Source organism: Copadichromis virginalis, linkage group LG23 (genome assembly GCF_057382275.1).
Source record: "Copadichromis virginalis isolate Kocher_CV1m ecotype Utaka linkage group LG23, C_Virginalis_male_GT1.1, whole genome shotgun sequence".
Lineage (NCBI taxonomy): Eukaryota > Metazoa > Chordata > Actinopteri > Cichliformes > Cichlidae > Copadichromis > Copadichromis virginalis.
In genome coordinates this window covers 51520032-51534784 of record NC_140639.1, presented here as the reverse complement: position 1 = coordinate 51534784, position 14753 = coordinate 51520032, and the positions used below count along the sequence as shown (strand labels likewise).

Sequence of the window (14753 nt, the reverse complement as noted above, 5' to 3'; positions counted from 1 at the left end):
AACCAAAGTTGTGTTAGCAGCATAATGCAGTTGTGTCTGCTATGGATGCAGTTTCCGCTTTACCATCGCACTCTGGTTATTTTGTGCAAAACAAAACAAAAAGTATTGTCCATATCCACGATGTAGACCACACTACTATTTCCCTTCTCCAACATCACAAACGGAACTCAACTGATGGAAGCCCAACTGCAAGTGGAACCGATAAGTGGAATCGATAGGGAAGCAGACTAACAGAGGAATTGAACTATCAAGAACTGGTTCTCGATTCCCATCCCTACAGCCGACCAGCTGTCATTATATTTTTTCTCATTTTGCTCTCCAAATCAGTGACAAAAACTGCCTTTTTGTTTCTTCCTAACGACTGCTGCCTGCTAATAGCTTTTGTAGCCAGTAGATATAATTAGATCAGCTTGCTGGCTGAACTTTGGCTCATGATCTGGTTGAGCTAGTCTAAGGTTGATTAGTTATAAAATGAATGCCTTGTAAATATGTAATAGAGTGCATTTCATGTACATGGAAATATTAAAGATCCGTTATTCTTGCATTGAGGTCTTCTTAGTTAATCCTGAGATTATGTTAAAGTAACAGAATGGTAATTGCAAGTGAAATGCTGGACTTCCAACATGATCAAAAAAGCACTTTTGAAGCATCTTCTGTTCTCTTAGCTCATTTATTACAAATAATAAATATCTTGTGTTCCACTCTTCCTTCACTCATGAAGAAGACTCCAACATGTGTCTCCCTACACTCTCACTTATACTTCTGATTAGATCTTAAGTTTTCTTTTCTTTTTTTACATTTTGAATGTTTAGCCACTTTGCACTTCTGTTATGACTGAATGACATCAGAGAGCACAGAGCTTGCGTCACAAGCTTGGGTCATGCTGGCACCGCATGATGAAGCTGAAATCAAAAAGTTGAACAGAACTAGACAGCGATCCAGTCAAAGGAGAGCTTTGTTACCCCCATCGTTTATTTTGTGCCACTGCTGTCATCATTAGTTCAAATCATTTTATTTTCACACACACACACACACACACACACACACACACACACACACACACACACACACACACACACACACACACACACACGTCTCATGTTTGCTGGTAAGTACTACTAAATAAGCAGTATAGTTACCATGTGTAAGGCCAAAATCCCCGTGAGCATCTGTCAGCTGCTTGAGATGCTCGTTGATGGAGATCTGTGAGAGGGGAGAAAAACACATTAACAAACGTGTGTATATTTGTTCTACTATTAAAATCTCTATATGAATCAACATCATTAATAATGTAATTTTAAATCAATTTAACCTCATCAGTTTAACCAACTAATACCAGTGGGGACATGCAGAAAACCAATGTTAAATTAGATTTTGGGTTAGGCTGGCCCCAGACTTAACCCTTAGATCAGTTCCCACAGCAGCTAACAGACATAAATTACTTGCTGCAAAGAGCTCGGGCACGTATGGATCGTCCTACTCTGGATTAGGCCACTGCTTCATTTAGTTATGTGGAAGAGTAAAACTAAACATGATATTGCTGTTAGTATTTTCCAGTCACAGATAAAATCTGGGGAACAGACAGCCAATAAATGTAATTTAAGCTTTAGCTTGGATTACTTGTGGCTTTCTTTCTACTGCTTTGAGTTGATTTTTTTTTTACTTTTAGGTGTTTAGTTATAGACTAGTGTTTATGGGTATATAGTTATAATGTGCATGCTAGCTTTATAGAATAATACAGCCCCGTTTAAACGTTTAAGACCACCTGAAAAATAGCAAAAAATCATATTTTGCTTGGTTGGATCTTAACAAGGTTCAGCAGAGCTTCAACATGCAACAAGAAGAAATGTGAGTGAGACATCAGACTCCATTGCAGAAGCTTAGATAATAAAACTGGCTGAGGTGCTTTGGTTTAAACAGCATTGCAATATCTGTAGCTATAATGTAGCTCCATATGTGTTGTCATAACCAGGACTGTTGTTGATTTATGGCAGCTCCCTGAGCCTTAACTGGAGCCCATGCGTCCTTCGCTGGCTATGTGTGAGTTTAAGTCATAGTCCAAGGGTCCAGTGCCACCCAATCCTGATGGTCTCTGTCTCCACTGCTGGTCGCCTGCTGAGGGTCACATCTATTTTGTCACCAGCCTCCAGAGACATCCCATCACCCCCACCGACACTAGTCTCCAGCCAAGCCACAAGACGGTTCTTGCCACTGATACCCGAGTTGTCCAATCAGCGCTGACATTATCAGACTGGCAATGCATCCAGAGGGTCCTTGCCACCATGCTGCACTGGCTCCCCGTGTGTTTCAGGATCGATTTTAAAGTTCTTTTATTGGTTTTTAAATGTCTTAATGGTCTCGGGCCTTCTTATCTCTCAGATCTGCTTTTACCATACGAACCCTCGCGGACCCTGAGGTCCTCTGGTGCTGGCCTTTTGATTGTCCCTAAAGTCAGGACACATACTCACGGAGAGGCAGCTTTTCAGTGGTATGGTCCTCGTCTGTGGAACAGCCTGCCGGAGGAGCTCAGGGCCGCAGAGAACGTACATGTTTTTAAGAACAGGCTCAAGACCACCTTTTTAATTTAGCTTTTACTTAGCGTTTATTTATTTTATGCTTATTTATTCTATCCTGTTATTCTATTATTAATTCAGGCTTTACCTAATATTTCTTGATTTTATTCTTATTCATTTTTTAATCTTCTTACTCTATTTATATTTATATTTATATTGTATCCTGTTCTTATTTATTTTATCATTTTACCCTGTATATATCGTATTGCGTCATATCTCCAGTGTTTCCTCGGAGGGCGCTCTCTGCACCGGGGCTGTTATTGACCGTGGCTGCTGGGTCTCTGGGGTCCTCTCAGCCTGGTTGGGGGGCTCCTTGGCCTCCCTCCTGCTGTGTGCCCAGCCCGGAGGCTGCGGTCTGTGACCGGCTCCCGGTGCAGACGGCTCTCTGTTATAATGTTTCCTCACTTGGCTCACGCGAGCCCAGCCCAATTTTTACTCTTTAAGTGTGCGCGTGTGTGTGTGTGGGTGGGGGTGGGGGGATATATGTGTATTGAGAGTGTGGGGAGTGAGTTGGAGGGTGGGGTGGGCTGCTTTTAACTATGTAAAGCACTTTGTGCTACATTTTTTCTGTATGAAAAGTGCTTTATAAATAAAGATTGATTGATTGATTGATGCCACCCAAGGGCCTTTGTCTCCATCATCAGCCATGCCACCAGAGGGTCTTCACTGCCATCACCAGCCCCCAGCCAAACCACTGAAGGGCCTCTGCCACTGGCCACAAAATCACCATTCAGGTGATGTCTAGAAACTGGGCTTAATAGATATGGCTGAAGAAACAGGCTTGAGCTGCAGCCCAGTCTGGGCAGAGTGAACTGAAACCAAACTTTCGCCAAGTGGGACATGAATAACTTCAGCTTATTATACTCAGGTTAGTACAGTAGTGATATATAATGCTTTCCTTAAAAATATAATACATTTTTGGTTCAAATTGAAAAAAGGCAAATTTAAAAGTGAGATCACTGGTCAAATGCGACTTGATATTTGGATACAAACTATCATTTGATATTTGCAATATTTGTCGTGGCGTGAGTGTATCTCATTTTTATTGCTTCTACATTTGTGTAAGTATGTGTATGTGTGCATTTGTGTTTACCTGGAGCAAGCTCCAGCGTGTATTCAGATCTTCGATGCGTTCCAGGTTCCTGGATGATAACTGGATATCAGGCAGATTGAAAGTGGATGCTAATTCGTTCACATGCGTCACATCGTCCTTAATCTGTGCAATTTCTTCCTGAAACTCCTGCAACATAAGCACATATATGCATTGAAATAAACACACCAAAACCTTTACATGTGACAGTGAGAAACTAATGCAGCTGTCACATAAAACCCAGTTTGTTGATTCTTTAATGTAGGACATGGAAATCGACGATGGACTCAGGTGAAGGAATATTTCAAAGATCCATATAGGAAGCTGAATTTGGGAATAAGGGGAAAGACTCCTACTCTCATCCATTGTTATGAGCTCTGGGTAGATGCAAACAGTCTAGCCATCTGAAGGATGGCTCTGCACTCTTGAAAGGGTGAGGAGTTCAGTCATTTGGAAGAGACAGAGTGGAGCTCAACATTGCAAGGAGTAGGGATGGGTATCGTTTAGGTTTTATCCGATACCGGTGCCAAATCGGTACTTTTGAAACGGTGCCGGTGCTTAGACGGTGCTCAAACCGGTGCTTAAAGAATGGAGAACACAAACTTTGTCCAAAAACCTCTCATGTTCAGCTGTTTTTTTGTAAAAAGATAACAATGTTAGCCTTTTCTGCAGCTATGGGGCATATATGGTATCACTCTTGGCTGGAAGCTTAAACAATGGGAAAAACACAAACTTTGTCCAAAAACCTCTCATGTTTAACTGTTTCCCACTTTTTCTTTGGTCATTTTAGCCTTTTTGGCCAGGTTGAAGGGAGTATCTGCCATCAAACAAGAGGACAGCTGCATGTAGCTATGATGATGTTTGCTAGTTCACCTTACATGCATTAATGTAATAACGTGGTTAGCCTACTCAACGTAAATTACACACGAACAACATTAAGCTACTCACGCAGAGAAGAACGGCTGCTGCTGCATCATCATCCTCATCATTTCTGCTACACTGGCAGGGCTAGGGGCCAGGACTCTATTCTTCGGGTTTTTGGGGGATGTTGCTAACTCCGGGTCCGATAACAGGCAACCCACCCAACGTGCTCGGTGTGAGGTCTCGCAGCAAGCTATCAAATACGGCGCATTTCTCGGCTTTTAAAAAAAACGCTATGCGTCGCCAGGTGTTTCATCGGATTCGAGGTGTTACCTCCTTTGACAGTATCACAGTATCAGCTTAAAGCACTTGTTGCTGCTGAGTTTGCATCTTTTGCTGTGAAGTACAGCCAGACTTTTGACCGCTTCGCCTTGGACATTTTTAATCTGTAGCTCTGCTCTAAAAGAACGTACGTACCTGGCCCTGCCTACTATCCTGGGAAACGTAAAATGATTGGCTAGAAGTGTATCACAGCTCAGGAAAAAAAAAAGCATCGAAATAAAGCACCGAAATGTGCGCTGCTTTTCGGTCTGGTTACTACCATTTATGTCAGAACCGGTGCCATCATGGCACCGGACACCGGTACCCATCCCTAGCAAGGAGTCATTTGAGGTGGTTTTGGGTATCTGACCCAATGATAAGGTGTTACAGGCGTGTCCTACTGGAAGGAGGCTCTCTGGCATGCTTTACGCTGATCTGGGAACATGTCTCTATCTTCCTGGATGAGCTGAACAAGGTGAGAGGCGGGCGTGGGCTTCTCTGCTTAAACTGCTGTCCTCATTGTCCAGCCACAGATAAACGTTGGAAAATGAATGGATGGCTGGAGCTTTTAATTATTTTTCTAAGCTAAACTCATATAAAAAAAAGGGATCTTGATCTTCCTTTCCAAAGTCAGTAAAGATTCAAGGCGATTTAAGTCAGGATATCAATAATTATCTCTACAGTAAGTCCCGGATGAGCCTACTTTACAAATCCAGCAAAATGTATAAAAAGTCAAACCAAAAGTTTTTAATGCCTATCAATTAGAATGATTATCTTCTTTGTCTTTGATTGTTAAGATTTGGGGAGAACATTTTTTAACAAGAGCAAAAATGGAAAAATCCTCATAGTGTTATGTTCATGATTAACACTAATCGAAAGCATCAGAGGGTAATGTAGAAGGAAATAGCCTGGGCTGAACCTTGGATCTCACAAGGTGTAACAAGCACTCCCAACCTAATTACATCTCTTCCCGTTATCTCGTTTAAGGAAACTGTTGGCTTGTTTTATTAATGTTTTACACTGTCTGTGGGTGTGAAACAGAATACTATATCTAACGTGAGGGTCACTGATTCTCACCTTGACTCTGTCGATATGGTCTGGTAGCAAGTCAATCACGAGGTCTTCTACAGGTTCCCACGCATCCTTTACCATTTCTGCCCGGCTCAGCTTTCCATCCAGCAGGTCCTCCGCCTTCTCCAGCTCCATCAGTTGGTCAAGGGCCAACTCTAATCTCCTCTGCCAGTCATCTGAGTCAGTGTTGAGCTGGTCCCATTTGTTCATCATATCGTCTGCCTCCTTACGCAGGATTCGCCCCACGTTGTGTGCGCGCTCCTCTGGGCTGATATCTGAAGGTTATGTAAAGAATAAATGCAGAAATAAGCAAATGTCACACACCATGCAGTAATCTAAAAGGCCTTCGGTCTGTCAGCGTATGGTAGGGCTACTATTTCAAAATTGATATACTATAACAATGTCAACTGCCTGGAGTTACTTATGGCTGAGTCCACTAGATTACAAATACAAGCATGTGTATATTTCAATGCACATGTGTATTTCAGTCTGTGTGGGGAGTTGTGCGTGTGCACTGAGTTGTTTCTGCTTATTCAAATCTGTGTGTGTAATAAGATTTGTAAATGTGTATGCAGAAAGCTGCTGTCATCAGATTTGTGAACGTGTAAATAAATGATGTATATTAATGACTCGTGAGTCTTGTCTTGTGAGTCATTATAAGACAAAACGATGTGACTTTCCCTAAACTTCTAACATGACAGATTTGTGATCAATCAGTGATTTGAATGTGTGCAGAGAGTTATCTGTAAGTTAGGGTTCATTAACCCTGAGCCAGGATCACAGGCTCAGACCGTCTCTCTCACTCTGCACAAACCACCAGCTTGGTTTTTACGGTTGTCACGGGTTGTGCCATACAAGACGGGGTCAGACGCACACACCGCAACGGATTTATCAGAAATCCAGCGTGAGTCACTGGAGGATTTGATATTCAACTAGAAGCCAGAGTAATATCCCTGAAACCAACAGTACAACCACCTGAACAGCTCTGATTCATCAAACAGCCAAAATAAGAGAACAAATGTGCAATTTAGGTTACAGTAATTCCCTCTATCTAGTTATCAGACTATATATATATAGAGTCTAGATGTAGGCAGGAAAATGTTCATATTGGCTTAATGTAAGAATGGTCACAGTACTCATGTTTAAAGGAATTATGAATAAGCAGAGTAAACGTGTCTTCCAAGCCCAGTCGGTCAACTCAAAGCAGATAAGGAGGTGATTAATGCCTTTCTCAGGTGAAAACTACACCATAATAATGATGTGTTACAACTAAGAGTCTGGCACTCATAGCACTACGCATAAATATGCATGTCTTATCAGAAAAGTTATATAAATACTAGGGGTGCAACGATACACAAAATTCACGGTTCGATATTTTTTCGATACAAAAAAAATGTTCATGCCTTTTTAATTTGTCATTTATTAAACTTATAAATATATATTTTAACTCAAAAGTACAGTTTTTAAATTTAATGTTGCTGAAACAAAAGTAATTTAAAAAATTAATATCTGATTGAGGAATCACTCATCTTTGGAAAAGAGAGTTTATTACAGAGAAATGGCTCTTTCCAAAATAAAAGCTATACTATCCGCTTCTTCTGGGCTATATTCTCAGCAGCATATTGTAGCGGGTCAGGGCTGTTCGGGGTTCTGTTTGTACAGTTATGTTTTGTTTATGTTGCCATAGTGACGGGTGACGCCCTCTCGCTGCGACGGTGTGTCCATCCGGGGTCAGAGGGCGCCCTGTGTGTTGTTGTTGTTGCTGTGCGGTTGCCGCGCTGAGCAGTTAGCTAGCGGCAGTGTTCTTCTGCAGATGTCAATAAACGGCTGTGCTCCCTGGCTAGCTCACGGGAAGCAAGACCAAACGATACCTCCGTCTCCTCCTTGTCTGAGCTCGCCACAATATTAAACATATCAGGTCCCCATAAGGAGAATCCTGTGCTAACGGCTGTCTAAATGACTCGGGTAAAGTTTGTAGCATGGATGCTTGTTGTTTTTGTCTGCTTCCACTTGTCTTTGCACTAGGATGATGTCGGCGTAAATGTGCAGTCATATTCGTTGTGTTCCCACTAGTGCTGTCAGCATTAATCTCGTTGCCCTGCGCTCTTCCTTCTGACTATGCTGTCTGTGTTGAACGCTCAGTGGATCTGCGCTGGACAGTGCAGCCTAGGCGGAGTAGTCGAACGCAGATTCACTGAGCGCTCAACACAGACAGCATCGTCAGAAGGAAAGTTGATAAAATAAATTACAAATATTGTTCGATACATATGCGTACCGAACCGAAAGCACTGTATCGAACGGTTCAATATCGATACGAGTATTGTTGCACCCCTAATAAATACTTTAACTTGTGAATACTTAAACTGCCATGTGGACTTTTTACAGGTAGAATTAAATATATTGTAAAATATGACCCTTGTTATTAGAAATATTGGCTTAATCTGTCCATGAAGAGCTACAAGCTACCAGGCTGGGTATGAAAACAGGCCTGAAAAGTGATGCCTTCGCCACAGATCTTACATGTTTCACAAAAGATATTTAACACCACTGTCAAACACTTAAAGAGCCAGACAATCAGAGTGGATTGGGCAGAAAGAAGAGGTGGAGGAAGATGTTCTGCTTCAAGCTATTCAAGCTCGAGAAAATATACAAACGAAACTGACAGAGCTGAAAGCCCGATCACGTAGAAACAATATTCGTGTATCGTAGTGCCTGGAGACACTGAACGGAACAACCTGACGGGGTTTTAGAAACTTTTATTAAATGGGAGTTTTCTTTAAGATGTCACAGAGCCACCGCAGAAACCAGGCCCCACTCAACAGTAATTTACTTTCTACAGCACAGTGTTAAAGAACTGGTGCTCTGAGAGTTTTTTCTGAGAGGAGTGAGAATTGACTTTGACCATGACTAACCCCACTGACGCTCAGCAGAAAAGAAAGGCCACTTTCAGACCCCCCACCAGCAAAACTCAGTGACGGCACCGTAACTTACAACAGCGCAACAGAGGCCATGGAAGATGTAGAGAAGGTCCTGAGCTTTACAGGAGAAGAGACCCGATCCACGTAATCAAGGAGAAGCAGAAGAGCTTTTCCTCAAAGACAGCGAGGACACACCGGAGCTGTCTCGATGTGTCACTAAAGGCAACATGTCTCTGAGCAACACTCAGCTGGCAGCCAAATATTTGTATTCGCTTGTATTTCTTAGTGGGACTGTAGCATTAGGCTGCTTCCACACATTCACAGTCGCTGTATGAGATAAAGCTGATTCCCAATCCTCTGCTGCATTTTAGCTTCTACCGTGATCTGATTAACAGGATGTAAGTTGATCATAAAATTCTGATATGATACTTAATCAGTCCTTCTGTGAGCAGGTGTTTGTGGGCGTCCAATAAGTGGATTACACTCTACTGCCATAAGTATAAGCTCCTTTACTTTCATAAACATGTGAACTTGAGCGCCATCTCATGCTTAATCCACAGGGTTTAAAATGATGTGAGCCCACCTTTGCAGCTATTGCAGCTTCAACTCTTCTGTGTGGGATTTCCACAAGTGAGAAATGACAATGTTAGAACATTCTTGCAAACCTAAAGATCTCAAAACATAATTTTGGAACGCTGATTAATGTGAACGCCGATTAATGTGAACGCTGATTAAGCATTAATGTTGTTATGTACGGAAGAGCAACAGAAACCATTTTGGTATCAACACATTCAGCTTTTTGTGGACAAGTATTCTATTACTTCTGTTTTCTTTAACTTTTATATGTTTTAAAATATTTGTTTGTTTGTTTTACACTGAAATGAATGGTGAACGCTTAAAATCCTCATCAAACACACTCAACATTGAAAGTTATCTAGTTCAGATTACTTTAACCTCCTGGGACCTGCGTCCACATATGTGGACGTCACATTTTGGGTTATTTAGACCAAAATACTCAATTTTGCTCTACAAGGGCCTGATATCCACTTACGAGGACATTATACTGCTACTGTTCAATCGAAATTTTAAACAAATATCCTCATATGTGGCTCTTATTTTTCTTAGAAACAAAAATCAGGTAAAAAAGAATCTGGTCATTCTTTGCTTTTACATTCATCGGGTCCAAATCAGCCCAAATATCAAAGAGAAATCAAAAATGCTGCCGTGGAAGAGTTCGGGTCTTAGGAGGTTCAGCTAGAGAAATAAAAATCAAACTTTAAACTGGTCCCAACACATGTTCAGCTAAGTATGTTTTCATACAGTTACAGTTTATTCAGCTTACTCTGGCCAGGGCATCTCACCCTTTTCAGCCGGGCCCCACACCCTGCCCACACCTGTGCCTGGAGACTGTGTCAAACCTCAATATTATTGGAATGATTATTGCGATCTCTACCTGCTTAATTACATTTCAGCTCCCAGTTTTTCATTTTATAATTTCAAATAATTTTTAGACACTTTCAGACTCTGATTTTTCATAATTCAGAACATTTTCATAGTTTTATTGAACCATGTTATTCTTATATTGCCATGTTTTCATCTCTTTATTAAACGTTGGTTGAGTTCATTAACCTTATGTTGAAGTAATCCCATTCACCCCCATGCAGGCAAACTCATTTAAGATCAAGGACGTCTACACTGTGATGCTCTTCAGCTCCAATTTTGTTTTTTTAGAAAATGCCACTCATATTTAGGTCATTTGGTTTATTTAGAGAAATATTCTACATGCTTTATTTAGTGGTATATTTAGTCCAATATAGTTTTGGTTCTGCTCCCAAAAAGGTTGATTGTGTTCATCTGGATGTTTTCAGTAGGAGAAACGTTTCATCATCATCAGGTGACGTCTTCAGTCTCAGCTGACTGCAGGTTTCAATATTATAAACAGCACATTTACATCAATGACTGAAACCAGCCCACTGAAGGAACAATGGTCAGTTCCTTGATGATTGATATGCAAATTCTCACGACCATTAATCAACAACCACTGATCAAAGACCACTGATCACTGAGTCCCATTCACAGAGAGTTGGGGAATGGCTGCAATCACAGCATTGTAAGATGGCAAAAGACATCTCAGAAGCAGTGAATCAACCTTTGGGATTTACTTACCTGGATATTTGAGCGTGCATCAAGAACTTTTGCTTTTTACACTTAGCTAGCTGATATTGTTGAAATCTAATGTCACTGCGCTGGTTCAGCAAGGTCACCTTTGCATATTTCAAACATTTTTTGGTATTGAAGGAAACATCTTCAGCATTTTTTGACAGGTAATGCTGTTTTTCTAGTTAAATATGTTTTTTGATTTGTTGAGCTTATATTTTCTTTTGCCTATCACAATCTGTTCAGTGTACTTTTTCACATTAGCTGCAATTTAATTTAATAATTAAAGTAATGAATATAATTTAAATATATATATTGAACTCAGGACCTTCCGCACAGCAAGAAGGTCCTGAGTTCAATTCCACCATCAGGCCGGGGTCTTTCTGTGTGGAGTTTGCATGTTCTCCCCGTGTTTGCGTGGGTTCCCTCCGGGTACTCCGGCTTCCTCCCACCGTCCAAAGACATGCAGCTTGTGGGGATAGGTTAATTGGATAATCCAAATTGTCACTAGGTTTGAATGTGCGAGTGAATGTGAGTGCGAATGGTTGTCTGTCCCTGTGTGTTGGCCCTGCGACAGACTGGCGACCTGTCCAGGGTGTACCCCGCCTCTCGCCCTATGACAGCTGGGATAGGCTCCAGCGCCCCCCGCGACCCTGAAAAGGATAAGCGGAAGCGAATGGATGGATGGATGGATGGAATATAATTTAATGTGCCAAACAAGACTGTGGAGACATAGGATTGTGTTTTAGAAAACCATAGTAAAATTTCATACATGTAACCATGGAACTGCTTGCTTTTCAGATGTCCCTAACCACTGCCTCATACAAGATCAAATAGCTGAGATGGATTAAAATAACAGGAGGGAGGATGAGAGGAAGTCCCATGATTAGCAGCTGAAAGTCACCATTGTCCTTGCAGTTCAACAGGGCGCAATACCTTTCAGCTGAAGACACATAGTAACCAGATTGCTGCCATGGTGCAGAATTGTTGCAGAATAGTGTCTGTTTATCTTTACGAGCAGTTGTTAGAATGCTGTTAATAATTAACCAGCTATTCCCACATTTAAATTGCAAGTTAAAAGGTTGCTGTCATATAATGTGTCTTTAGTACAATAGCCTCACATTCAAAACCCTACAAAGGACCAAGTTCCCTCTAAGCTGCGCGTGAGCAGTTGCGCTCTGCTGGCACGTCTCTGCGCACAGAAAATCTGCGTTGCGCACAAAACAAATCTAACCTGAATTGAAATTAAAATTAAAACTTTAACAATTCTGTTCTGCAGTGTGAGTCAGTGACTGGCTGCTCCTGTGTGGGATTAGAACGATGCCACCTTATCCCACAGTCCAGCCAATGATGCGATTCACATTCGTATATACGCAGCTGATCAACGTCGCTGACAGGCTCTGACAGCGTCCTTATGTGCGACACCGGTGTTTTAGCAAAGCGGCTGATGTGGAGTGAAGCCACGTTAATGACAACGTGTACAACCATTGGAGACGTGAGCAGAACAGACAAACAACTGACGGACAAAGTGTGGACTTTATACCAGTTTTTAAATTGTGTTGATCGGCCACGTAAAACCAGAGTTATGATAAAATATCTGCAATGTTTGTTTTTCTTCCTGAATACTGTCGTTGTTTATATTTACTGCAGGAAGAAACGGTAAAAACGGCGTTTTATAAGGAAAACGCTCAAAAGCCTGTGAACAAAAACAAAACTCCCAGCCTTTCCTATTGGTGGAAAAATGTACCATGTGGACCAATCAAAGAATGATATGGCAACATGACCTTTAGTTGTTTAGGGAGGGGGAAGTTTTAGGAGTGACGGCGTGTTTGAGATGTGAGAGATTTGAGACGTTTAGCACAAATCTTGTGTAGTTAGCGTGTAGTCAGTGTGTAGTGAGTGTGTAGTTAGTGTGTAGTCAGTGTGTAGTGAGTGTGTAGTTAGTGTGTAGTTAGCGTGTAGTCAGCGTGTAGTGAGCGTGTAGTTAGTGTGTAGTTAGCGTGTAGTGAGCGTGTAGTGAGCGTGTAGTTAGCGTGTAGTGAGCGTGTAGTGAGCGTGTAGTGAGCGTGTAGTTAGCGTGTAGTTAGCGTGTAGTTAGCGTGTAGTGAGTGTGTAGTTAGCGTGTAGTGAGTGTGTAGTGAGCGTGTAGTGAGCGTGTAGTGAGTGTGTAGTTAGTGTGTAGTTAGCGTGTAGTTAGCGTGTAGTTAGCGTGTAGTGAGCGTGTAGTGAGTGTGTAGTTAGTGTGTAGTGAGCGTGTAGTGAGCGTGTAGTTAGCGTGTAGTTAGCGTGTAGTGAGTGTGTAGTTAGTGTGTAGTTAGTGTGTAGTTAGCGTGTAGTTAGTGTGTAGTGAGTGTGTAGTTAGCGTGTAGTGAGTGTGTAGTGAGCGTGTAGTGAGCGTGTAGTTAGCGTGTAGTGAGTGTGTAGTGAGTGTGTAGTTAGTGTGTAGTTAGCGTGTAGTTAGCGTGTAGTTAGTGTGTAGTTAGCGTGTAGTTAGCGTGTAGTGAGCGTGTAGTGAGTGTGTAGTGAGCGTGTAGTGAGCGTGTAGTGAGTGTGTAGTTAGTGTGTAGTGAGTGTGTAGTTAGCGTGTAGTTAGCGTGTAGTTAGTGTGTAGTTAGCGTGTAGTGAGTGTGTAGTGAGTGTGTAGTGAGTGTGTAGTGAGTGTGTAGTTAGCGTGTAGTTAGCGTGTAGTTAGCGTGTAGTTAGTGTGTAGTCAGTGTGTAGTGAGTGTGTAGTTAGTGTGTAGTTAGTGTGTAGTTAGTGTGTAGTGTAGTCAGTAGTGTTGTTGTGTGTCAGAACAATGAGGCGACTGCTGAGTGTTACAGGTGTTACAGCAGTGACACATCTGCTGCTGTCAGGCCTGCAGGTATCAGGCTGTTGTTCTCCTTCATCTCATAGTGGACACAAATTATTTTTGGAGCGGCACAAATAATTTGTGTGGCATCAGATTTGATGCAGAACAGCTGATTGTTCTGTAAATAGTTTGAAATGTTTGTTTAAAAAACACCTTGGCACACGCCTGCTGCTGCTCACAGTGGACCAGGGGACGCTCAGGGAGTTTGTGTGTTCGCTCAGACACATGAAACATTAGAGGCAACATCACACTGCTTATAGCACTTACATTCTTAATTCATCCAGTAAGTATAACATTAAAACAAGCATGAAGTGCTGAAGGGGGACATTTTAAGCTATGGAAGAATAGTGGAGGAGAGCTTCTAAGCATTCTAAGCATAATTGTGTGAAATGAGTGTGTGTTACCTCTGTGCTCAGGTGACGGTGTGTCTTGTGGAAGTTCAGACAGAAAGAGTCCCACATCATCCAGAGCCTTGGTCATAACGGGCTCTTTCGCTCGCAGCTCCCTCTTGAAACCCTGTAAAAGCACACATACTTTTTGCATTTGTACTAAACTAAACATCAGACAGTCAGTTCCACCCTTCAGTGTCATATCTGGGACTAAAAGACTGAGCTTGATGTGACTTTATACAGAGAAATCTGTCTCAAAAGGGTTACAAATGCATAGGGTACGATCAGAGGCATAAACACATGTGTGCAGTGATCTGTCTGTAACTTTTGAGGACTCACAAGTGCTTCAATCCACACACAAAGTCATTAGTTGTTCACAGAGTCTATTAATAAAGCTTCACAAATGGAATAATTTTCTCTTTCAAAAAGCTTTCTGTGGATACGAATGTCTAAAAATACAGGCAGTGGCCAGTGGTGGCCCTCAGCCTCAGTAGATGCAAAGGGTACTTTCAAAATCCTAAG

The 14753-nt window shown here is 41.8% G+C and overlaps 1 protein-coding gene across 2 annotated transcripts in view; it reads right to left on the bottom strand.

Moving 5' to 3' along the window:
* dmd (dystrophin) overlaps positions 1-14753 on the bottom strand; it is a 289532-nt gene that overhangs the window by 55313 nt on the left and 219466 nt on the right. For both annotated transcript variants that reach the window (XM_085449001.1, XM_085449002.1), the window contains exons 62-65: positions 14247-14358; positions 5923-6191; positions 3667-3813; positions 1140-1203 (exon numbers count right to left, since the gene is read on the bottom strand). In XM_085449001.1, coding sequence (XP_085305127.1) covers positions 1140-1203; positions 3667-3813; positions 5923-6191; positions 14247-14358 — 592 coding nt within the window. The remainder of the gene's footprint in view (positions 1-1139; positions 1204-3666; positions 3814-5922; positions 6192-14246; positions 14359-14753) is intronic.